General features: G+C 46.7%; 2 protein-coding genes and 1 long non-coding RNA gene across 7 annotated transcripts in view; 2 read left to right on the top strand and 1 right to left on the bottom strand.

Moving 5' to 3' along the window:
* LOC144178372 (uncharacterized) overlaps positions 1-20,714 on the bottom strand; it is a 67,699-nt gene extending 46,985 nt beyond the window's left edge. Inside the window, exon 1 of the mRNA XM_077706157.1 lies at positions 20,351-20,714. Within this exon, the coding sequence (XP_077562283.1) occupies positions 20,351-20,426 (76 nt within the window). The 5' untranslated portion in view covers positions 20,427-20,714. The remainder of the gene's footprint in view (positions 1-20,350) is intronic.
* Positions 1-24,991, top strand: part of LOC144178374 (hemicentin-2-like) — an 813,819-nt gene that overhangs the window by 588,611 nt on the left and 200,217 nt on the right. The gene's annotated exons all lie outside the window — the stretch shown is intronic.
* LOC144178373 (uncharacterized) overlaps positions 1-24,991 on the top strand; it is a 306,850-nt gene that overhangs the window by 200,490 nt on the left and 81,369 nt on the right. The window contains exon 1 of one of the 5 annotated variants that reach the window (XR_013324004.1): positions 10,172-10,278. The exons of the other annotated variants lie outside the window; for them this stretch is intronic. This is a non-coding gene — a long non-coding RNA (uncharacterized LOC144178373). Of the gene's footprint in view, positions 1-10,171; positions 10,279-24,991 lie in introns of those variants that run through there. 5 annotated transcript variants of the gene reach the window in all.

The raw sequence follows: 24,991 nt of genomic DNA, 5'->3' as shown, positions 1-24,991 counted from the left end.
TTGACCATATCACTCCCCGTCAGCATTGGGCGCAGATAATTGAGATCTGCGGTTGCTGCGCACTTGCCCTGGTTTCCAGTGTTCAGAAAGTGAGTGTTTAACAGTGTGGGGTTGTACCTAGGCCGACCACCCGATTCCAAACACCGCCTCTAAAGGCGGTATCACCGCTGTCTCGCAAGCTTTTGTTGCTAAAAACAACCTTTTCCTGTACATGTAACCATGTCCACCGCATCTGTCTGCTAAGCAAGTTTTCGCATTAACAACTCTAAGCTCTGGCTACAGCTTATAATTTCTCGGCTAATTTACGTGTGATCTATTTATTTCTCACGATTACTGTTGAAACCTTATCTCTTTTCCTTAGGCACTGTGCGGATAATTGTTGTAATGCGTACAGCATCTTGCTTAACCCTTAACACTGAGAAAAAAGTTACAAAATTTTATGGTTGTAAATTTATTCTTATGTAAATATTAACAAAAATCAAAGCCCCTTTCTTAAGAAGAAGATGGTTCCGTGTCGGAATTCCGCAATCGGGGAGACATAGTCTTTAAAGCGCGAGGGACCCAGATTCGATTCCCACCACGGGAAGCGTTTTTTTTTTCTTCTTCAGGCGCTTAATTTGCCCTTGTGGAAACCCATTGTGCAAAGTTGGCTTTCCTGTAGTGTTTTTTTTTTGTTTTGTTATGGCGCGACATTAGACATTATTACTGAGGCATAGAAAACTTCGCTGTAGTGACTTGCTAACCGTCGCCGCGTGCTGTACGTTAATTACCCTCTTTAAGCTAACAAAATGGGAAGCACTGCAAATCTCCGCGCAATCCTTTATCAGTAGTACATTCCCCATACGACAGCATTGCGCCGCTGTACAAAGTCGAGTGTTCCTTTCTCGGCTCAGTTCTTGGAGGCAGGATATGAAAGCGCAGATGTTCCTCACGATATTTATGCAAGGATGAAAAAAACCCAGGTGGTGTTCGATATTGGGTAGCCATCTGCTACCCCTTTTCCCGAAAAAAAAATTACCATGCCCCCTAAAGAAAGTTAGGAGAAGCGCGAAAGCTAAAGGGCGTCCGACCTTCGCTAAAAGTGCGTTCAATCGATCGTCGACCCTTCGAAGACCAAAATCGCAAACGAATGAAGAACACGCGAAGATTTTTCGCGCACAAAGTAAGCGCATCTACGGACGATCAAAATGTATACCTGCACGTACTTTAGGAGGTAAAGGTATGCTATTCTACTCCTAATTTATGATCGATGCGTGTAATGTCTTACGTAGAACAGTTCTTTTTTCGCGATTTTTTAAGTGACCGTTTTCACACAGTGGAAGACCGGTTTTACGTACGCGCCGTGTGTCCAAACAACTTATCAGAGCTTATCGGTCGACCAACCGGGAAATGCATTAGAATTAATATGTAGCCTTTTTTGCCGAGTACCCCCCCCCCCAACCCCTTAGCCAAGACCGTGTGACGCCCTGCATTTCCACAAGAACGCAGATTCGGCAGGAGTTCCACCTGTAATCGTTAAAATAGCGTAAACAGAGATAATTGCATGGTCGCACAGAATACTAAAAATTCTTCAGAAATTCAGAGAATTTCTAATGACAGCATTAATATGCGCTTGTCTTGAGTGTGAGTTCATTACAGACATTTTTTTTTATTTTCTGTACCCTGTCCGACCAATTATCTCCATTTACGCTATTATAACAATTATAAGTGGAACTTATGCTAAATATGCATTATTGTGGAAATGCAGAGAGCTACACACTTCGTAATTTTCTATAACTTTCTATATTTTTTACTTATTAGTTTTTGAAATCTTTTTTCGACCGAATATCCCCATTTACGCTTTTATAACGATTACACGTGGAACTTTTGCGGAATATGCATTATTGTGGAAATGGCGGGCCTTAGACGGTCCTGCCTAAGGTAGTACTCGGCAAAGAATGCTTCTAAAACCAAAAAACGAACAGCGGCAAACCGCGTGACTCTTCGCACTGCCACACAAATGCAGATTTTGCGGAAGTTCCACCTGTAATTGTGATTATAGCGCAAACGGAGATGATAGGTAGGGCAGAATTTTGAAGAACCAAAAAAATTGGTTGTGAAGAACTCACATTCTAGACAAACGGCATAAGTATGCTACGCAATAATGTATAATTCTCTGAGTTTCTCCAGTTTTTTTTTTTTTTTTTTTTTTTTTTTTTTGACAGAACGTTATCGGTCCAGCTAAGAAAGCTTTCGCTTTATCGAGGCCTCCCAAAGCGCAGCACATAAACCCGGTCCCTGCCGCTGCCATTCTTATTAAACTTACCAAATATCATAAGGATAAGATTGGACCCGTGCTACTTGGTTCAGGCTAGATGTCATTTCAATTAAGAAGCATTGGTTGGAATTCCGATAGTTCTCCGATGTTTCCCAACACTGATGGCAACCTCCTTTGTACGGTTTTTGCACGGGACGAATACGCAATACTACACCGCAGCAGTATTCTACTTCGTCGGCTCTGTCTGTCCACGCAGTGATTGTTTAGTTTCATCTGGTTATTTTAACACGGAAAAGATACAACTCCTCGCGACACGCAGACATCAAGCCCGGAAATCAATAGTATTGAAATGTGGCAGGTATCCCAGATGCCTCTCTCGCATTTTGTCCAGAAACGCTTGAGCCTCCGTGAAGCAGGGGGAATAAGATGGGAGTAGGGGCTGGAAGGGAGTAAAACTGCGCGGGCCATCAGATGGGCGCGTGTCGATGAAAAGCGGGAAAAGCGAAAGCGCCATCGGCGGCGCCGGTGCCCGAGAAGTCGCGAACGGGGCAAACACAGCGTTGCAGTTTCGAGGCAATGAAGAGACTGGTTCGCAGCCCATTTCCGCGCTGCCTAACCTTTGAGAGTGCAGAACCGTGTCGCCCTCTGTCAAGTGCGAGCCCCATCTTCTTACGTGCGCCACGTGCAAAAGGCGAAACTGTCCGCGAACCCGCTCAAGCGACGGAGCGACCTGTTTAAACAGTTTGATGGGTCACGCGGGCTCACTTCAGCAGTGAACGCGCACATCGTATAGGCAAGAAGGGTCGCTCTTCGGGACGAAAGGTAAATGTGTGCGACAAGAGTGTTTGTTCACCTTGCTGCGTTGTTGTTTTTTAACATGAAAGTGTTTTTTTCCCGGATACACAAAGATTTCACTGACGTCATATCCGTCATGGAAATGACGCCAGTACAACGAAGCACGCGGCCTGTAAAGGGTGCACCTCGGCACACAGGGTCTTCTTGCGGGGCGGGGAAGCAACTTTTAGTCCTAAAGAGTACGTTATACTTAGGGTTGTTCGTTTTCGGGTTCTAAATTTCACACGTAAGTGTTTTATGCCGGGATATACCAAGATTTCACTGACGTCATACCCGTTACGGAAATGACGCCAGTACACCTTTGCCGAAGCGACCCGCCAGCAGGACGTCGCTCGCCAAGCGCACCCACAAGACAGCCGCAGACCCGCAAATCATGCTCAGCTGCAGATTGCGCTGCACATTTCACTTTCGCGTTTTATCCATTCCTATGACAGAGAAATCAACCCAGCTTTCTTCTTTGTACGTACAGTCGCCAGCAAAAGTTTGCGGGATGTGCAGCGCGTGGCCGAGTGGAGCAAAACTGCATTGCTGCGCCATCTGCAGCCAGCGGGCGCCGGATCGAGACTCAAGGAACTGGCGTGCCAGGCGCGCTTTGCGCATGCCTGTCCTTTATTAGTTACGGGGCATCTCTGATCCCTCCCGTGCCCCCGACCTGCTTTCGATGCTCGCGGTAGCTTCTGTGGCGCCGCGTGACCATCGCCGTCCTTCCGCTATCCCTGGTGCAACAAAACACGTCGCCCGCGGCCGCCGTTTGCGCGGCGCGCAACGTTGAATAAATCTTATCTTCCCCGAGGCACTCCTGGATGAGGACGAATTGTGTTATAATTTTTAACCTAAGCACCGATAAACTGTAAACTGGCCCAGAATTGCCATTCGCCGCTCATGCCTGTAGCTACCGCAATTGATGTTGGTGCGTGCTCTGACCATGGTCACGCGGCGCCACAGCGGCTACCGCGAATATCGAAAGCATGTCGGGGGCACGGGAGGGATCAGAGATGCCCTGTAACTAATAAATGGCAGGCATGCGCAAAGCGCGCCTGGCACGCCAGTTAATTGAGCCTCGACCCGGCGCCCGCTGGCTGCAGATGGCGCAGAAATGTAGTTTTGCGCCGCTCGGCCACGCGCTGCACATCTCGCAAACTTTTGCTGCCGACTGTACATTAGCGTACCGCCGCGCTGCGTCAAGCTTTAATTGGTCGGTGCTTCCATATAGACTTGCAAACACCACAGAAAAATGGCTTGGAAGCCTATTATTAAGCACCGAAAGTGTAACAACCGAAAGTGTATAAAATGTAACACCGATAATAGGTACCACTTTGATGGAAAGTAAGAGATGTAAAAGCGCTTCTGTCTTACTTCATACGCTTGTTTATCGTAGGCACATTGATTCCAGTGCTCCCCGCGGGTGGTATTACGAATGGCAGTGGAAGAAAGACCCGAGAGGGGATCACTGCTCAGATTGGTTGGACAAGAGTGAAAAAGAAAGCCAGCAGCGCTGAGACTTTCCATTGAGCCGCGTTAGCTGCACAGAGTACCCACGTTGCGTTTTTCTTTTTTTTTTCTTTAGCGTTATTTCATCACACAAAAAGAGAATGTCAGCTTACGTGCCGCCTTATGACTTTTTGTACGGGCTATTCTCGTGCGTGCAAAGCTTTAACATCATGTCATAATTATTACATATAATAACGTCCCTCCTTCTTTAACAGGGATGCATTTGGTAAACATTTCAACTTCCGCTCTACATACCTTTTTTAATAACGCACACAGTCCACTTCATTCTGCCTCAAAAGAGCTCTTTTGTACCCTGGTATTGTAAGCCACCAAACGAGCGCTATCATCAGCTCTCAAGATTGAGTGATTACGGAGAACAAGGAGGTGAGCAATAAATCAATCGCCACCATCAACGCTGACGTCGTGATTGGTGGCGGCACCCCGGACTGAACTCGCACGCACCCGCTCAAGGGGATTGCCAGCCTTGATTGCATCGAAGACGACGACCCACGCGGCCGCGCCACGGGGCAAGTTCCAGAATCAGCTTTGCGTACTCGGAGAGCCCGTTATGGACAGCCACGCGGGATGTCAAGTGCAATAGGAAGGAGCAATGACGATTATGCGATCGAAAAAAAAAGGAGGCGTCCCTTGTACTGACGCGGAGCCGTGCATTAAGCAAGTGGCTCAAATACGACTCCCACCATCCCAAAGCAAAGCCCTGTCCGCAGCTATCTTTATTCCCCCCCTTACGTGCTTTACCGTTTATTTTTTTCTTTTGGCAAGGCAAAGCTAGCCTAATTTCAATGCGATATTTCTTTATCCATGTTTTAAATGCTTACCTATCTGGCTTTCTGACCCATCATCACCAGTGCCCTCGAATACGCCATAACAAGGGACGTTTGAGTAAGAAACGCAACAAGCACGTGCGCACGCAGGCCCGCACTCACACAAGCTCAAAATACTTCTGCTTATGTATCAGAATACAGAGAATATTTCGTAGTTGACGACAATCAGAGAAGACGAATCCTTCCTGTTAGTATCTTCCCCAATTTTTTTAGTTCAATGCAGCAAAGGAAAGAGAAGATTGTAAAATCGAACAGCGCTCCATGTTCTCGTATTTCTGAGTGGCCACATGATAAGGGTATCAAATTACCAACACGAGAGTATGAATGCATCCAATTACAGACACTTAACGATAACGAAACATTCCCCGGGCCTCCAATCTGGCTTTCCCTTTTATTTTATGCTCTCACCTTTCGACACGTGTGTATCGACAAGGTCAAATACGAACGTCAGGTTTCTTCGCGAGCCGTGGAGTGGTGGCTCCCGCAGTTTGAGCCGCTTCGATCGTGCGCACACCGTGACTGGATTTTTGAAACTAAGTGCGGGAGGGAGACATATTGAGGGAGCGGGAGAGAAAGGAGCCGATGTGCCCTGCTGGCAAGGCAGTGGAGGCACGGCGCCTATACGCGAAGGAAGCCCCCCTTGCTATTGGAAATCGACGCCGGACGCACGGCAGTCGGAGTGCACCCTAGGATCGTTGGGGTGGAGCTACACCCCCGAGAAATTTCGGCCACGTCGGGAGGGAGCTCTAAAGAAGAAAAGAGCGACGAGACGAAAAGAGGGTAATGGGGGGTGGAATAGGGTTTGGGGATAGCAAGAAGTGAACTCGACGGAGGGAAAGATGTTGAAAAAAAAAAGAGCGGCGCCGAGTTAGTGTGTAGAAGGTACTGAATGCGAGGGACAGGGAATTACTATGGGAAGGGCAGAGGGAGGACGAGGGGAGGAGAAAGTATTTGCGCCTTTCCTCATTAAGGGACGCACTTGAAAGGAGGCCAAATTAGCTTGGGACCGTTGAGTTCTCATAATGAGAATGGGCTCCCAAATTGCCTGCTTTACCTTGTGAATCAATCCGATAAGGCATTTGCCGGAGCGCGCGTGGAACTGCTCTCGGCGTACTCCGCCTACTATGTATGTATATGTGTGGCTGCTTCCGATGTACGACTCTTTCCAAACTCCGCTTTCACGCCACCCTTTTTTTTTTCCTTTTCGTCCATCGTGCGCGCCCGTCTTTTGGGTCTAAGCGACGTAGCGAAAACCTTCCCTGCTGGAACGGACGGCGCAGACGAGCCGGGCGAGTCTGCTGTACGTGCGGCCCGCGCGCTCCTGGCACAAAAGACCAGTGGGGTCCTAATGGCGCAAAGGCGCCGTTAGGGCCAGCGGTGTTTCCCGAGCGCCGCTGCGTCAACCCGAGACGACCGTGGAGACTGCTGCTGCTGCTGCGTTGTCAGAACCCGATGAGCCGCGCTTTGTTCGTCTTGCACCCGACCCGGCCTGTTAACTGTTCATCCCACTTTAATTGGGCGATTTCGGGGCCTTTTGTTTCCTGTCCCATGATTGCGTACATGTGCCACTGAAGTCTTTACGGGGACTGCAAAGGAAGAACAAGAAAGAAGATAAAAAGGGTATGATAAGGCTATCAGGCTATAACAAAACAGCGCTCCAGGCTGACAGGCATTCCTCCGGCTTCTCTGTTTTGGTGTTGCAAGGGAGGGTTTCTGTTTTGTCGGGTTCTTTTATAGACTTCCGTGAAGGCACGCTCCTCTCAAGAGAAGTGCCTAGTAACTTGGGCTTGACATCTTGCGGAAAGCCGCAGATTGAAGTTACCAACAGTTTGCAACCCGGAACATATTTCACAATTGCACTTACTTCATATTCATTCATTATACGTACCGCACGCGCACGAGGACGCGCGCACGCACGCCAGCACACGCGCATATACGCAAGCACGCACACATGCACCCACACCCGCACCCGCACACTAGCGCCCCCCGCCAGGTGGCGGTAAGAGATTTTTCACTCACGTCGAGTTTACGCTCCTGATTGATTGTGGGGTTTAACGCGCCAACGCAGCGCAGGCGATGAGGCGCGCCGTAGTGGAGGGCTCCGGATTAATTTTGACCACCTGGGGATCTTTAACGTGCGCCGAAATCTCGTACACACGGGCGTTCTTGCTTTTCGCCTCCATCAGAAAAGCGGCCTCCGCGGCCGGGAATCGAACCCGCGACCTCGTGCTCAGCAGCGCAACGCCTTAGCCACTGAGCCACCGCGGCGGTTAGTTTACGCTCCTGATCAACGCCGACGACGCCGCCGGTTCTGAGAGTTCCGAGGCGCGGAACCCTTGACGCTACGCTTTAAAACGCTGTGCTTGCATAACCATCTTCTTCGTCTTAATGTTGCGCGTAAACGACTTAATTTTCCCGAGGGCTTAATTTTCTGGTGTTCCACGAGGGGTCTCGAGAAAAACGGCAACAAAATAATCGCTGTGTTGAAACAGGGATATTGGTTCGCTCTTGTGTTTCAGTGTAGCTGTAAATGAAGAAAAGCGTGGTCGCAGAGCTCCCAAAGAGATTTCTCCGCACATATGCGGTAAAACCTCTCCCAGATGTACAAGACCCTCTTGTGCAACGCTGATTTGAGCCTTACCATTGCGTAAGATCCCTCCCGCTTCGTACTGCGTCCTTACATTTAACGAGGTGCGGTCAGAGTTCAATGCAGGACAGTGGCGCACTTGTGCTCACTGTGAAGAGTTTTTCGAAGCTCGTTAATCATATGCAGGTATATAAACAGTCATAACAGCTTGCGCGAACTTTTACGAAAGCACACGATGAAAATCATGAACTTGGAAGCAATTAGGAATAAATGAAACAAGCCTTTGTGGGATATTTTTCAGTTTTCGAGCTCTCCGTTTCGCGAAATTTGATGCCCGCCCATTAAAAACTTCGCATTTTGTTGTAGTTGCGAAACGCTAAGCCCGCTAATAAAAGTTATGCACCCCGCCGTTTCACGACTATGGTTGAGCGTGAAGCTTTCTCGTGCCGGATTCTTTGGTTGTCGTCTGACTTTGAACTGAATTTCGACCATGTCGAAATGGAGCAATCGGATAGACGCCGACTTCATAATGCAAGGGATACAGGTTCGATTCGGATCACTGAAGCGTTTTAAGTGCAGAGCACTTTAGGGGCTCGCCTTGTATTCGTAGCTCGCTCGCTGGTTCCAAGTAGAGCGACAAGGCGTTCCGTCGTAGTGGCTGTCGTTGCGGCGCAACTCAGAGGCTTCAAAAAGCCAGGCGGTTTATATAGTCACAAGCGTTCGAAACTCGTGAACAGCTGGCGCTTGTCATACATCTCCCCGGTGTTTAGCTCAAAGAAAACTGTAGGTCATTTTGAGGCAAAATATACGGGATTAACCAGCAGCGCCCACGTTCATTCAGTTAGGAGCACTGGTTGGGTTGATTTTTACGATAGTAAGCGAAAAAAAAAGTGGCAGTGCAACGCCTGCACGTGCGGGAGGAAAGGCAAGCACAAAAAGAACAGGACTCCCGCTGGCGCTATTTAGGGCAGGGGGCGCGCGAGCACTGCGAAGGCGGGAAATTTGAAATATGTTGGGAGGAAGCAGTGAGCGGATCACGGCGCTACAGCCCATTATGGCGAATCACTGCTCTGCACTTCTGACAGCTTTCACATTGAGTGGTCACTTCACCCACGACCATTCATCATCATCGTCATCGTTGGCTTTCCTGCAGGGAGTTTTCGCGTTAGAGACGTCATCAGTGAGAACACTAAAACTTCGCGTTAAAATCGTTTACATTACATTTACTCGTTTCGTGAGTATCGTTGTTAATAGCCGCCTCTTCCCATGCACTGTCAATTGAAAGTTAATTTGCTCCTGTTTTAATAAGATTCCGCATTAGATCAAAGCACACAGCCTTCGGTTTTTTGTTCCGCCACCTAGCGGACAGACTCAGAGGCAACTGACACACGTCAGTTTGCTTTCTTTTACCCGCTGCATTAACAACGAAAGCGGCTGGCTTATTCAGTTTGATCAGGCTCTACGGGAAAGAATAAGTCAAGCAGCGGCCGACTAAAAAAATCGAGACTACAGAACATGTCCCGCCTAGCATGTGCTGTGTCGCCCGCCTCCCCCCTTGTTTACTGCGTGACAACGGCATCAAATAATTACCCCGGGTCGAGTCAACACACAAGGACGCGTATGCAGACATGCACAAAAGGGAGCCAAGGACGGGAGACGAATATCCAGAAACATTGTAGCGGGTGGGAAATACGACTGTTTCTGGTCGTTCGAGGTCGTTAGGTCCTCTGTCGTCATTAATCTCCCGGCTAACAGCGCAACATTTATATTTATCAGCGCATTATCAGCGATGCGTAACGACCGCCACTGTTCGCGTCAGAGGCGAACAAATGAAGGCCGCCTTATGAAGACCGCACAGCGCGTGGCAGTCCGGGTGGGTGCCTGACCTTCGATCATGCGCGCTTTGAAGCGCGAATGAAAAGTGGAAAAACCACAAATAGTGAAATGTAGAAGTAGAAAAAAAAAATGGCCGCGTATCTGCTCCTGTTGTTGCAAATGTCGACAAAGGGCATAGTCTTTGTGGACATTCGCCAAGCAGTTGCCTCCCTTCGCTTTCTCGCTCACCTATCATGCTGTTCCTATTCCGTCGCGCTCCTCCCAAGGTAAACACGCTAAAGGTTTTCTTGTTAAACGGCTCCAGGCCGGGGGCCTCGAGAGAGCAGCCGTGCGAGAGAGCAGCCAGCGATATCTGCCGCACATGCATAGCCGCCTGCCTAGGTCTTCTTGGACTTTCTGGACGAGTGGTAAAGTATACGAGTAATTGTGGCTCCGAACTATCCGAACTATCTCCCGTCCTGCTACAACTCCCCTCTTTAGGGGCAGAGTTTCATATGCGCCATATTGGTTAAAATTAAGGTAGGAATACTAATCGTCGTCATCTAATTTTGATATTCTTGATATTACTACTTTTGTTCTATGCGCAGGTCAAAATTTGGTCCGAACACCAAGAATCGCAGGTAGTAGCCAAAGAATATTGCTACTAATTAATACAGCGCTGTGTCGTTATACAGGTCGACCAGTGCGTAGAGCTGGTCCCGATAGCTTTCCCCATGGTCGAAAAGCACCACCATGCTTGCGCAGAAGGGCGAAACTAGTGCGCAAGCGCCGTACCTCTGCGGGCTCTGCTTTCTGCTTTGACTCACTTCGGCATGCTTAGTAATCTTAATGATTGATTACTTTACTTACTTAATTACGCTTTTTTTTTTCATATTTAGAAAACAATACCGTGGTTCTCACTTTGTTAAGATGGTATTTTTTGATGCCAGGATTGGGAATAAAGTTTGTCGCATAATTGCACCATATTTTTCGCTGTTTGCTTCCTATTTTAAATTTGTGACGTTCATAATATAGGGACGTAGGTACCCACCTATATATTTTATTCTAAGAGAGATTTGAAGTGTTTGTATTGTTGTTAAAATTGTATGTACTGTTGTGTTCCATCCAGTCACCAATGACGCCGTTGTGACGCGAATGTCACTGGCAACACTTTTCGCCGATTTTCGTGGATAACAATGACGTTGTTTTTTAGTGCTTTTAATGTTCTTTCTTATTAATTTTACTAAATATACAGCTCTTTGTGGCGAACATCCTAAAGCTATATTCTTTGTGAGGAGTTTCTATGCCTCGCCAAAAGTTTCCGGAACACGAATAATTCGAAACAATTCAAAACAAGCCCTTAGCTGTCGAATGGAACGGAAGCATTTTATGTATGCCCCATAGCGGACGACATCGTTTTTATTTATTCCTGACAATAAATATATCAGCTCCACTCCCAATTTGACATTTTCATTTCAATTATTCGTGGTCTAGATACCTTTGGCACAGCATAGAAAATTTTGATAAAGAGTGTACCCAATTTCGTAATAAATCTGTTAAATCAGTCTTGCCTTTTCGTTGCGTTAGTCACGAATAGCAAACGCTCGAACAAGAATGAAAAATACCACACCGCCACCCAACAGCCATTTTTTTTTTCCAGTGCGGTATTATGGGGCTCAGTTTCCGCGCTTTTTATTAACGAAGGGGGGAAGGGGTTGCGTTTTGTGTTTACCCAATCTGTTTGTGTTTACGGGCATAATTCCTTCTCGCTTCTGATGTTGCACATGCATGTACGGTCTTTATTCCAGATGGCGGAGCATTGGAAGGCTAGGCCTGGTAGTCTTGCTAGGTCCTACTCTAGACAGAAAGACCGTCGCCTCAGAGAAACAAGCGAACTCCTCGGAATTCAATATCGGGTCGCCGCGCCTACTAATGCCATTGAATAAAAATGGGAAGATCACTAACGAGGCCCTCTCCGGCTTCGAGGCTCTTGAATCTGCGCTTTTGTCGGCATTCTCAAAGCAATATAGGTGCTCTTGATTCGTACTGGCTGATAGCTTTAGTCTTTTTTTAAAAAAAGCACTGCCGTCGAATTTGTCGTTGGGGCTTCAATTATGTTTGCGAGGAGCTCCAGAATTGTACAGCTCTACAAAGACTTTTCGTTACGCTCCTGCCTTTTGTTTTCTCTTCCGGCCCGACGGCGAATTTTTCTCAGCGCTATGCTCGAGATAAATGGGCTTACGAAGGCAATCGTTATAGTCCGACTTTGACTTTAGGAGTGCTTGGAGGGCTCCTATGCGAACGTTTTCGAAGCACGTATAATTTCATAAAACTTGCACATGTTTCATGTCTAGGAAAAAATTGCCAGGCGATTACGGGACGTAATGCAGGTTGAGAGCGCACACTTTGCGCTCATGTATGTCTTCGCACTCAGCGCTAATAAGGTCTTTGCCGGTTTCCGGTATGGACGACTACTCATTGCACTACCACAAACTCCACATATGGTGCAAGCAAAACAGTGCGCGTCCTCGAGCTGGCGACATGTAAAGCATTTCGTGACACCGCTAGTTCAGAACACTCACGCGGCGACGTTTATCGTAATTTTATATGGCTATGATTTTATTTCTAAAGCAAAGGCTAAAGCTTGGTGATTCTTATCAAGCACCTCTTTACTGCTACATTGTGTTTTCGTCTCTTTTTTCGCTTTTGTTTTTTAGTCTTTTGGCGTGAATTAATTCCTCAAGCGCACTTGTAAGAAAGGCCCCAGTTACCCATGAGTGAGAGCACCACGCGGTTTGGGGTCCGTGTTGTACTCACGTACCGTTATATTCCTGTGTCACGTGACCCGAACTATTCTAACGTGCATACCACTCCCGCCCACATTAGGCGGTAGCGCTGTGGTATCGCACTCGGCTCTTGCACTGGAGACACGGGTTCAAATCCGACACCAACTGAAATCAGTTTTTAAAGGCGATGGTCTCTTTGGTCTACTTAAATCCAAACATTTTGGTCTGTCTGTCGGTCTGGCTGTATGTCTGCCTTGCCCTCCATTCAATCCTTTGGCCAAAAGTTAAACGAATTCTTGAACGAGGAGTTTATATAGACAAAACCTTTCCAATCCACTAAATCTGAACACAAACTTCACACTTGTCAACATCGTCGAGCGGAAAGAAAACAGACATATCTGAGGCGAAACATCAATCGCGATTGGTACTCGCAGTGATTTTTAAATTGAAAATAAATGTGGGCTTAATATTTGCGATAGCAAAAAATTACGCGGTGAAAACAATATTTTGACTCCGACATACAAATACCGCTCGCACGAGCCTGGATCTCGTGGCAGTGTTCCGATCACGGCCTCCGCGATCACCCCGCGCGCGTTTTGCTCCGGCCGTCCCAATCGGCCGGAGAGAGAGTAAGTTGGAAAGGGGGCGTGGCCGCGTCTTCCGCCGCACCGCGGCGCTCGCCACCTATGCATCAAATATTCCGGTGCAGCTTTGGCGAGCGAGGAAACGCGCGTTTTTGCAGCTTGCGGGCAAATTGAGTCGTGCAACCATGCTTTAAAATGACAAGTACGAGACAATAACCAACAAATTTATTATGGTTAACTTAATAATATGAGGCGCCCAAGTACAAAGTTTAAGCAGCTGTCATACGAGCGAAGCGCAGTCGGTTCTGGCACTCTTTGCTGCGGTTTCGCGTCCCTATTTTTTTTTTAGATTTGTCGATGTGTATTCACACAAGGCGCCCTTTAAAAACCCCTCACGTCCTCACCCAACATTATTTACAAGAGTGGCGACTTGCATAAGCATCTGTCCCATAAATGCAATATTAAGATTGTCTCTGATTGAATTTATGCATGTCACGATAGATTTGTTGCCGCGGTTTTTAAGGAAGGCTTAAAAATTGAAAGCATGCAAGTCCGACACAAACCAACCGTGATACATTCAGACACCACCCTTCATTGCAATTCAGTGCCAGTGAGTATTGCGAGGTTTTAGTAAGCGCTTTGTGAACTAATATATCGCCTTTGCGCGGCAGTTAAAAAAAGCTTATTATGGTCAGTAAAAACTAAACGATACATCGTAGCATATAAATCTGCATAATTATCGCGGGGTGTGCGACTTATTATTTGTCTGTGTTTGCAATTGAGAATGCTTTTTTGCTTGTATACCTGTGCGCGCCGACGGCTCAGCTAGATCGGTGGTTCCATGTAAATTTAACGATTAAATGTGCTTAAACCATTAAATGTAAATTTTGTAAGGTCACTTTTATGTTTGTTATTTTTTATTTTTGTGGTCTTTTCTGTTTTCAAGTTCCATTCAATTAGTTAGCTCCATACGCTATTTTGAAGATATTAAATATCTTATCGTGCCTATTATGCACTTCTATGCAAAGACAGAAGTTTACATGGTTGGTTGTTTTCGCGATATTTTTGTACGCGTTTCCGTAGTTCAGTGCTTTTATTTATTTTTGTCTTCCTTTTTTCGAGAAGGTGTATGCATGAATGCCCAATTTTTTATTTTGTAAGCTAGCTTTTATAATCTATTTTTTGCTTTTGGTTCTTTTAAGATTCCGTACGACCAATCGTCTCCGTTCACACTATTATAATAATTATTTGCATATGTTAACTCCGCAAATCATACATTTTTTGCGCAAATGCAGGGCGTTAATTACAAGTTTTCATGAGTTTTTTTGTTGTTGCCTCCGTCGTTAATTTTTGTCAGAGCTTTTTATTATTTTCTTCGCTTTGCGCGGGAGATTGAATTTGTCAGTTCACTTTTATAATTTCTTTCTACGTTTTGTATTTTGTTTTTAAGATTCCGTTCTATCAGTTATCTCTATTCTGGGTATTATGAATTTCTGTGCAAATTTCTGTTCAAGGATCGTCTGTTCGCGCTATTTCTTTATTCACGTTTTTTTTTTTTTCGTTATTTTTGCTGCTCCTTTACTTTTGTGTGTTTTGTGGAGGAGCTGTATAAGATTTATATTTTTCAATTTGTTAATATCACTTCTGTATAACTTATTTTCTATTTTGTGATTTTTTTTTCTAAAATACGGTCGACTAATTATCTTTACCTACGCTTTGCAGCGATCAATAATATTAACTCCGCCAGTTTACAAAAACAGGGCTGCACATTTGGTGCCGTACGTGCGGTACTCGACGGTTGGTACGTTCGCTCTAGAATCAGCCAACAACGATAGGCTGCTGGTTTTCTAAATGCGATTGTATGCCTCATGGCATAAAACGTATATAACAGTTATATGCTGGCTGTCGCTCCACGGAAGAGTGCGAGAGAGCAGTGGTGGGGTCCCTTTATGAATCAATGAAGATGTAGGGTGCTCGACCTGCAAGGGTGTAGGACTGTGCCTCGAAGGTGTCGAGTTCTCGTTTGTTCTAATGAAAGACATATCGTTTACAGGTGTTCTGTGTCCGAATCTTCGGCAGGAGCTGAGCAGAAATGCGGCCAATAAACTCGAAAATACACTCGTGCCAAGACCAGAAAAACTGCAGCGTTGACATGCCATGAAATGCCGCATAAACTGCTGCCCAATGGGCTGAACGATGCATTCGATGCGTAAGTGCGCATTGCCGTGACGCCTGGCGGAGCGCGGGGGAACCAGCACGCTTACAAAATTTGGCTGGGGCGCGCGGCGACTGGGACGGCCGGAGCAAAACGCGCGCGGGGGAATCTCGGAGGCCATTCGATTTCAACAGTAACAAAAGGTTGCTGTAGATGGCGCAAGGAGTAGAACGGGGGAAAATTGAATTGACTCTAGCAAACCTTCTCCGTGTTTATCATGGGAGGATTGAAAAGGAGGGGAAAAGCGTGAGGAGGAGGTGAGGCATTTACGTGACAGCTGCGGCAGACGACTGTCGTCTTTCGGTGACGTTTGCAGTGAAGGGAGCAGATATGAGGTTAGCTTGACATTTAGACTTTACAGGGGCGTTCCTTTTCTGTACCAGAATAAATACAGCAAAGATGGTCTTCCTAAAAATTGGAAACTTACGGCTTACGTCTTAACAAATGTCGTTTGCAGCAGTAAACTGGCGCCTAAAGCGGCCGACTCCGCAAGATAATCAAAGCAAATGTATTGGTGTGAAGAGAACCTTGACAAATGTGAGGACCAGATGGGAATAAAACCTGGGGCCTCCGAAACGCAAAGGTAAATCCAGTTTCGTGGATTTACGTAATGTGAATGGTGCGGACGAAACTGTAACTTCAGAAGTGCCTCCAAGCACGAAGAAAGTAGCGAGAGCGTTTATGAGCGGTGTCTCGGGGGGCCTTCGAAAGCACTCAATGTTCAAGGCCCGCAAAAATTCTCTCAGGTACTCGCCGATGTTCCTCCGGCTTCTATGTTTTTTACTGTACGACAGAAGACGACGGCGGACGTGCTGCTATGACAATTTCGGACCATAAATAACACCGTTTTATAAAAGAAAGCCTTTTAGAGGCGAATCCCCTTAGGGGCTGGGGTTGTTGGCGTCTCCTGTCGTCGTCGTCATCGTCGTAATCGTCGGTCGTCTCGTATAGTCACGGCACTAAAACACCGGGAAACTCGTTTACGTCTCGCTCTAGAACGTAACGCGTGCTAAAAAAACATCGGGACATTCGTCTACGCCTCGTGCTAGAGAGCTTCATGCTTCAAAGACAAGAGACTTTTACGACCAAGCTGTAGTACACCGCGAACCGCCAACGCTTTCACCTCCGTTGGCAAAAACGCCGAGGGGCAAGGAATAGGCTTATACAATGCATGCTTCGCCCTTCACCAGGTTTCACGTTAGTGGAGATGTTTATAAAACAATACGGCGCTGTGCTGCTCGGATTCCGTAACGAGGATCTTTCTGGTCGCGTTTTGCGACGCTTGGCCGCACTGTGGGGCAGGAAGGATTGGTGTTGTGAGCAGATGAGTAATGTTTATTAAAGTAAACATGAAAACTGTTCACATCATCTACCAGTGAATAGGTAATCAGTAAATTTAAGGTTTTTAGAATTCGTACCTGTCCTTTTGAGCTGAAAGTTGACTTAGAGGCTAAACAATTTGGTACCATAAGGGTTAGAGATTTTGAAGAAAATAGAGGTGGTTTCAATTTGTCAGGCACCCAACGCGGTGGCTCAGTGGCTAAGGCATTGTGCTGCTTAGGCAGAGGACGCGAGTTCGGTCCCCTTCGCGGCGAAACGAAAACACGAGTGTTTTGAGATTTAAACGCAGGTTAAAAATGGCCATGTGGTCGAAATTATTTCCTAGCCCTCCACAATGGCGCCTCAGGTGACTTCGGCGCGTCAAACACTCAATATTTTCAAATGGCGATAACAACGATGGCAAAAGCAAACAAAATACATTAAAAAGCTCAGTTGATGTTAAACTTACTATGGGTTAAGTAATGTTCGCTTGGCAAGAACCTACATGTTCAATCGACCCTACATATTCAAATTCCGATACCCGAAATGCATTTCACGTAGTTTACAGCTTCATCGAGAATGATATTTCTAAAATTACTTGGGTACCGCGTATATTTATTAGAGATACTTTTTGTGGTGATAATGTCCAGTTCTTCGTGCGTGGCATAGCGCGCACATTAACATTCTGTCGGGTACTCAGTCTCCTGACCACATTAATTTGGGGCTCAGACGATGCACTGTTTCAAAATTTCGGCTATGAAAGAGTAAAGTCGGAAAGTCCTCGCTGATTAAAGAAACGAGCCTACCTATATATAGCCTTTCGTTAAAAAAACTATTGCTTTTCTGTATTTTTAACCCAATAATTACTGAGAACTGGTCAATACTGCCGCACCTGTATTATTACAACAATAACAAAAAATAAAAGGAAATAAATTTGGTATGAATCGAGGATAAGCGCTCACGTCGAAGTTTATTCGTCAAAGATATTGAAAATATAGGGCAGAAACAAAGGTAAGAATTCGATCGCAGCCACGACCGTCATCACGTATTCTGCCATCAACCCTAAGTGAAATTTTCTGAAGGTGTTTAACAAGGAACGACCAAGGGGCGAGCAAGAAGTGCCGCTAATGCGCCTTAAGCGGACTTCGGTTCAATTATTTCCGCTAGCTTCGTCCCCCGCTACCGGCCGAGAACGGGGAATAAATCTCGAGCTAAAAGACGTGGTGACAAGAGGCATCGCTCCTCGCTGGCAGCTCCAAGTAAATATATAATTGGGCGGGTAAAAATGGCGGCCTTTTCTTCGCGCCAGAACTGGACTCCTGATAGCTTCTTTGGTGTGCCCCGCCCAGCACCGAAGGTTTTTGATAAAGTGCAGTAATTTATGTTTCGCCAACGTCAGGTGGGAGCGCACTCCTTGCGCAATTTTTTAGGGCCTGCTCATTTTTACAAAATGATGGAGAAAACAAAAAAGCAAATGGAAAGAGGGAAAGAAAGAAGTCTCACAATCGCTTATATGTATGCGGCTGTGATCCCAAATGCATTTTCTTCTTCAACTAACATGCATACGATGTTAACCCCGCTCGTACAGTGCGGAATCTAAACGCCGTTGCGCACGCAACCAATTCCACAGTCAAGTGCGCGAAAATAGAATTCGCGTGAAGGTTAAAATTTTTTTTTTCATGTTTTGATAAACACGCTGAGGCTAGACCATGTTTTGGAGGTAGGCGTAGCTTCGGGATGCAAAAAAATTTGATTATATTCACTTAGGTGCCGTGCGGGTCAAGGTTCATACACACCTCTGTTCACGTTGCCTTCATAGGAAGTAGGGCCGGCACTGACGCCAATTGAAGCCACGACCTCGTGCATATCAGCACACCACCTCAGATATTACCACCACTCCATCAGTACAACACCCTCGCCACCTTAGCCAACCATGTACGTTCGTGGTGACTAATATTTGTCTTAAGTTATATCACTCGAGGTTATTTTAAATTGGTAAGCATATTTTTGCGATCTTTCGACGATTTTATTTTTGTAGTTGACTTCAGCGCAAACGTTCCAGCGCCAAAGGACGATCAGTGGCTCATAGTATGCGAATGCAGATAGCACAAACTATACCTTAAAAATCATGTTCCGCTTTTTTTGGAATCTACTTCTGAGAATACACGTTTTATCGTTCTCTTGAACGGAAAGGGCCCAAACCCACGTATCTCGTTTGAAGTAAGTGCTTCCTAAATCAGAAATACTTGCCATTCGGGCGGGTGCACAGTTTCTACCAGTCGTCTGCCTAATAATATGGCACTGCAAACGTCAGCCGCACTCGGTAGCGGAAATTGAGTCTAGGGGTGCGTACGCTTCTGAAGAGCGGGCGGAATTGTCTTTATACTGCTCTTACTATATTATATATTGCATAACAGAATGCTGATGGAAGAAGTTCATAAACACGGAAACATTCATCAAGCTTACCACGCGGAAACTTGCTTTATCGCAACCTAACAACCAGTTTGTTTTTTTTTTTTTTTAACTTTCGCATTTAAAGTAGTAGAGTACGGAAAGGAACACCGGAATAAACAAATACATTTATCTGTTTAATGCTCACACTGAATGAATTGTAATCCCTGAAGGTGAATACGCTTTGCACGATTTTTCAAGTAAAAATTTTGCGCACCTTTAGGCTGCCCTCGAAAGGAGCTCGTGTTCTTCCTTTTTTGTTGGCGACTTTTCGCGGCCGGCAGCTGTAGTTTATCGAGAGACCGTCATCCTGTGGATACGCTTTAATATTGGGACTTCTTTAAAAGCGAGAACACTGTATGTTAAGATAGGATAAATAAAAAAGGTAGTTGCGCACGAGGAAAAAATCATTCAGCTTTTTTTTTTTTTTAATGTGAGTTCCTTCCATTCTTGTTAGATACGCTTTCGCAGACGCAGCTGAATTTTTCTTATACTAAGCATTCCATTTATATTGATTGAATGATGGAGTAAAATTTATTGCAAACAGCAAGCGGTTTGATGGCCTCTCCCACCACGTGAGAGAGGGGAAGAAAAAAAGATTCAGCAAACGGCCCAGCTTGCAGTCGCAAAACCCTAAATAACTCTGAGTGCCCTTCTCGTGTGAACAGAGACTACGCATTGCCGTTACCTGTCTTACTTGCGTACTTGCAGATATACAGCGATGGTAGATGGTAACCGTTCCCTATGAAGAAGGTAGGACGCGTTTGCCTGTTATTTGCCTGTTATTCATCGTCGCTTGTAGACGTAAACTTCAGAGGCGACTGTTCGGACTGTTATGAGCTCGTGTTTACGCAAAAGCATTTTGAAAACAATCATCTTAGATGTGTGCCGTCCCGATGGCAGGCGCAATTTAAGGTCAGAGTTAGTTATTCCCTGGTAGTAATTCAGGCCACCGTAACAGTGGTGGTTGCTGCATATAATCTCTGTGTTGTTGTTGTTTTGCCTGCATACGCTCATTAAAGTTTACTGGGTATACGGGCCAGGCTGTATTGGCCGATCGCTGCATAGCGAAAATTAGCGATACCCAGTCTGCGCGGCCGCTACGAAGCTTGCAACTGTCATGCTCCGATTCCCGAACACTCACCGAGGACGCACAAGAGGAGTGCGATCGCCGCGACGACAGGGGGCAAGTGCACGAGGCCAGGGTATCCGAGTCGCATGGCGCCAGCCGCAAGCGAAGCCGCGAACGTCGAAAAGGCGGAGGCGACACGCGACAGGACGTGCAACTCACGCCGTCGCCGCCGCTGTCAATGTCCACCCCAGTAGCAGCAATCGCACGAGCGGCCGGGCGTTAGCGGGGCGCGCTAGGGCCCGAGCCAGAAGCGGCCGGCGGGCGGCGGGCCCCTCGTCGGAGGAGCCGCATATTCCGCGCGTGGTGCCGCGAGGAGCAGCAGCAGTTGCGACCACCACCGTGGGCCGAAATGGAAAGCCGAGGGCTCGGACCCGCCGCTTCGCAAGGCGTCCGCTAGGCGAGGCGCGCGCCCATCGACCCGCCGGGCCGGCTCGGGGGTCGGCACAACTCCGACGACGGCCGCGCCGGGCGGGCACGTGCTCCCTCCGGGCGGCAGCGGCGCTCGGCTTTCTCGCGTTCCTCCGAAGGAGAAGCCAGCCTGTCTTTAAAAGGCCGTTACTTTGAAAGGAGTGAGAGGTCGATTTCTTCAATAAACGATGCTGGTGGGGCTTCGACCCTGCTTTATAGACGCGTTGGCTAAGCTAGGCTTCGAGATACGGTCGTTGCAGCTTTCGTAAGTGACGTCGACGTAGGTTTCGTTCAATGATAAAAGGACGTGTATGGGCTCTTGTTTCAAAAGTTCAATAAAACACTCATGAGTGAATACGCAGCCAATGTACCAAGAGAAAGTATTACCTGTCATTATGCATGCCGGGCGGCGCCTTAAGTGGCGCTTGTGGCCCTGAAACAGCGAGTCATGACAGCCGTCCAAGTGAAGGCAGTGTAAACAACTATAGGGCGCATTTTACTAGTGACGTAATAAATGCGATGAAATTATATTTACACGCTCTTCAATTCCCTCAATACAACAAAAACAAAGGAAACCGAAAATAGTGCATCATGAACACGTGTAGGTAGATAAGTCAGTAAGCTACTAAAAAAATTGGTCGCCGTCTCGCGCTGCGAAAGTGGATGTCCAGCACAGCTGCTGTAAACCACTACAAATGGTGATGGAAGATGGTATGAAATGTTTCTCGTCGTCTGGACGGGCTTGTCGCTTGCGCTCGGTTAGTGTCACTAGATAGGGGTCCAAAGTATTGACACTCTTTTCTCCTATTGTTCCATGCCGTCACCATGATCATTGGCCAGTTCGCATTACGTGACACTTGTTTACACTGCAATGGTTCATGTTCGCCGCCATTTTGCTTTTCATGCGTTTTAGTCGGTCAAATCTGGTAGGACTAGCTTGTCCTCCCAGCTCTGCAGCTGCGCGCGACTGACGTCTTTCAGATTGCGGATCAAAGAACACGCGCATAACAGCATTTCAGCAGCAGAAGTGTGCCCAAAGATGCCGTTTTGCTGCATCTTCGGTAGTGTGCTAACAAACGGTCCGGTCGACGGCGAGGCCGTAGATGCGGCAATTTCGCAACTCTAATAAACGTCGAAATGGCCGCCGTTGTTGCGTGCCTCAGTGGCGGTACTTTAGAGACACGTTCAAACTTGCGAAGAAGAGACGTGATGTCTGTCGCAGCCAGAAAAATTGGTTGAGACCAAACGACAAAAACGATCACCGGGCGTCTAAAGTGACAGTAATCACGTCGCTTCGTCGCAAGTGTGAACGGGCCTTAATACCTTATCTACCGGCACTACGCTCGGCTTCTCTTACTGCAAATGCTGGGTCTTGCCCAGCATGACGCAAGCGCTCGGCGTCTTGGGAAAGAACTGCTCAATTTAGTGACACTAGTCCGGCCTAGCATTCAAAAGATATTCTGCAAACATGATTCTTTACCAGGAGCACATAGTTGAGTGGGGGGGGGGGGGGGGGGAGGATCCATTGTTTACGGGCGCCTGATCATCCATAATGTGGTCTCGATGCTTGTTTTGTGGCTTCTTTAAATGAATTCTGAACTCTAGGCTGTATGCCTGATTAGCCTGACGTGTGCGCTCGGTGTCTTAGTCCTTGACGCCTTGGCGTTTTTGCCCACTGAAATGAAACCGTTGGGGGATAGAGATATACAGCTTTGCTGCAAAATCTTTGTGGCTCTCCCTTACCCAGGTAGGATTATTACAGTTCCGGGTAGCTTCAAGCGAGAGCAGATCACTTGCAGTTATCCTCGGAAGGAAGATGATCTTGTGAAGTGAATTTCTGCCACCATGATTTTGATCAGTAAAAGAAAAAAATACCGAACTCACCTTTTTGCATTCGCACAAAAAATCTTCAGGCGCACAATGCAGTCGCAGGTCCAGTTAAATGTTGAAAGCGGTGCAGCTTCAACACATGCAACACTCCATTTCGCCAATTTGCAAGCATTAATGTAGTAAGACATGGTTTAAACAGGAAGTTGCAACAAAAAAAATAGAAAAAGAGGGGGCATCATTTCCTACGATTCGGAAATGAAGAAATTGGGTTTACGCAACAAAAAATAAACACTTGCAAACTTGGTTGTTATAATAATTGAAACACGAGATTTCCATTTTAAGAGAGTGCCCGATATGCTTTGAATATTTTCTCTTTAATGCGTGTTGCTGCTTGTAGCAGCCTGCCTTAGTCCGTTCACACGGGCTACTTACAGCGTTCTAGCAGTGTTGACCGCTTAACCTGATGGTATCAGAGTTACAACCGGCTGGAGCTTATAGGTTAGTTTGTAGGGGCGAAGGCTCTTGGGGGCTGGCCTGGTTGCGTCTCCTGTCGTCATCGTCGTCGTCATCGTCGTCATCGTCGTTGTCGTCGTAATCGTCGTATCATGTATTCATGGTATACTAAAACACCGGGAAACTCGTTTGCGCCTCGCGCTAGAACGTAACGCGTATTAAAAAAACTCCGGGGCACTTGTTTACGCCTCGCGCTGTAGCGCTTCGTAATGCGTACTAAAAAAACCACCGGGACACTCGCTTACGCCTCGCGCTAGAGAGCTTTGTGCTTGAAAGACGAGAGACTTTTACAGCAAAGCTGTATCCCTCTATTGTCGGTGAGATGTTTGAGTGGCGCGCCCTGGCTCTGACGTCGGCTTAGGGATTCGCGCCGTTGTCGTCTGCTAAGCTCGCACCGCTGCTTCACTCCCGTCGGTGTCGTCCGCTTGTGAGGGGCAGCAGTGCCTGGGCTAGAAATCGCCCGCTTTTATGTTTTAGTGAATAAAAAAGCGTATTTCGAGTAAGTAAGTTATTTTGCTTGTTTCTCACAACTCTGAATAATTTCAAGATATGTTCCGCACAAGTTTTCAACGCACGAAGAGAGGTGAGAAACAACTTTCCCTGATCATCGCTTAGATCATGTTTAACGCGCCCTTTCTAGCTTATTTGCGAGGTTCAGTTTTCAGAGATCTTCGATAAGCATTCAAAATGCGTAGGCTTCCCTATGGTATTTTTGAGGTTTTCTTATGAACACACAAGCGCGTAATGCTACGCACCAAGCAGCGGGTCGCGCACGCGCTTTGCACAGCACGAAATAAAACGGCTTTTTTCTATTTCTTTTGTTGTCGTTGACTTGTATAAGATGAATATTTCACATGCTGTGGAAATGCAAAGTAGAGGACGGTGTCACAGACGCGTTGCCGCCGCGCCTAGCGAGTGCGGTGGCGAGTGTGGACTACGACGCCCAGCGCGAGGCCGTCCAGCAAGCGCTGGAGGCTCTCGAGCGCCAGCGGCCGACAGCACGTTCTCCTCGGAGGCTGGGTGCGAGTAGGTAGCGAGCGCCGGGTGGCCGTCCAGCGTGACGTTCAGGCCGCGTCTTTTTGCCGGACAATAAAAAAACGTTGTTTCTCTCTCTCTCTTCTGTACCGAACGCATTAATTTCTCTGCACCGTCACAAAGGTCTTATTAGGAGGTTTCGGGATGCTTGGGAGGCTCACAAAATTCATGTGGATATTTTATTCGGGCTGTAAGGCATACGCTACCATCTTCATAAATTGGATTTCGTTATGGCCGCGTATAAGAAGGTGTATATCCGCAGCGTGCGTTGTTTATTCACATGAAAATGCAATGAGAAGGTTTATACTACACCACAGCGAAACGGTGGAGACAATGTTGTCGAGTACTTGAAGGCGGATTTTGTGCCCCGAATTTCTATCGCAACCATCGTTATCGTAACGAACTGAATCTCCACCCGAACAGTTATGACAAGGTTACGGTGTCGAAGACTTGATATAGTCGCTAACGAATGCAATATATCATATGCGTGCCGGTTTTCAGTATACAAAGAATCGAAACAGATGAATATGTCCCAGCAGCTCTTTACTGTTTTCCAACTCCTTCAAGCGTAAAGAACAAATCCTGGCCCACTCGGTATGACGTTCGATGAATTCAAGAAAGTGATTCGTATACTGTCTTGTCCTCGACGGTTGAGCCCGCTCACTAATTAGCTAGATTTTGCTGTTAAATAAAGTTTTCTCCTCCTCACCTCATTCTCCTCTTAAGGGCAGATTTCCTATAACGCATATCTAGATATTGGGAAGATATGGCTGTTGGAAATGTACCAAAGTATACCTCCAAGGCTGAAGAAGCGTAGTGTTACAGTATTTTTGCCATTGACGTGACTCATTTTGCTTATTATACTGC

The sequence above is a fragment of the Haemaphysalis longicornis genome, unplaced genomic scaffold (assembly GCF_048455015.1).
Source record: "Haemaphysalis longicornis isolate Haplotype H1 unplaced genomic scaffold, Haemaphysalis longicornis Haplotype H1 scaffold_4, whole genome shotgun sequence".
NCBI lineage: Eukaryota > Metazoa > Arthropoda > Arachnida > Ixodida > Ixodidae > Haemaphysalis > Haemaphysalis longicornis.
Note: the sequence above shows the minus strand (reverse complement) of the source record. Positions and strands in the feature narration are given on the sequence as shown.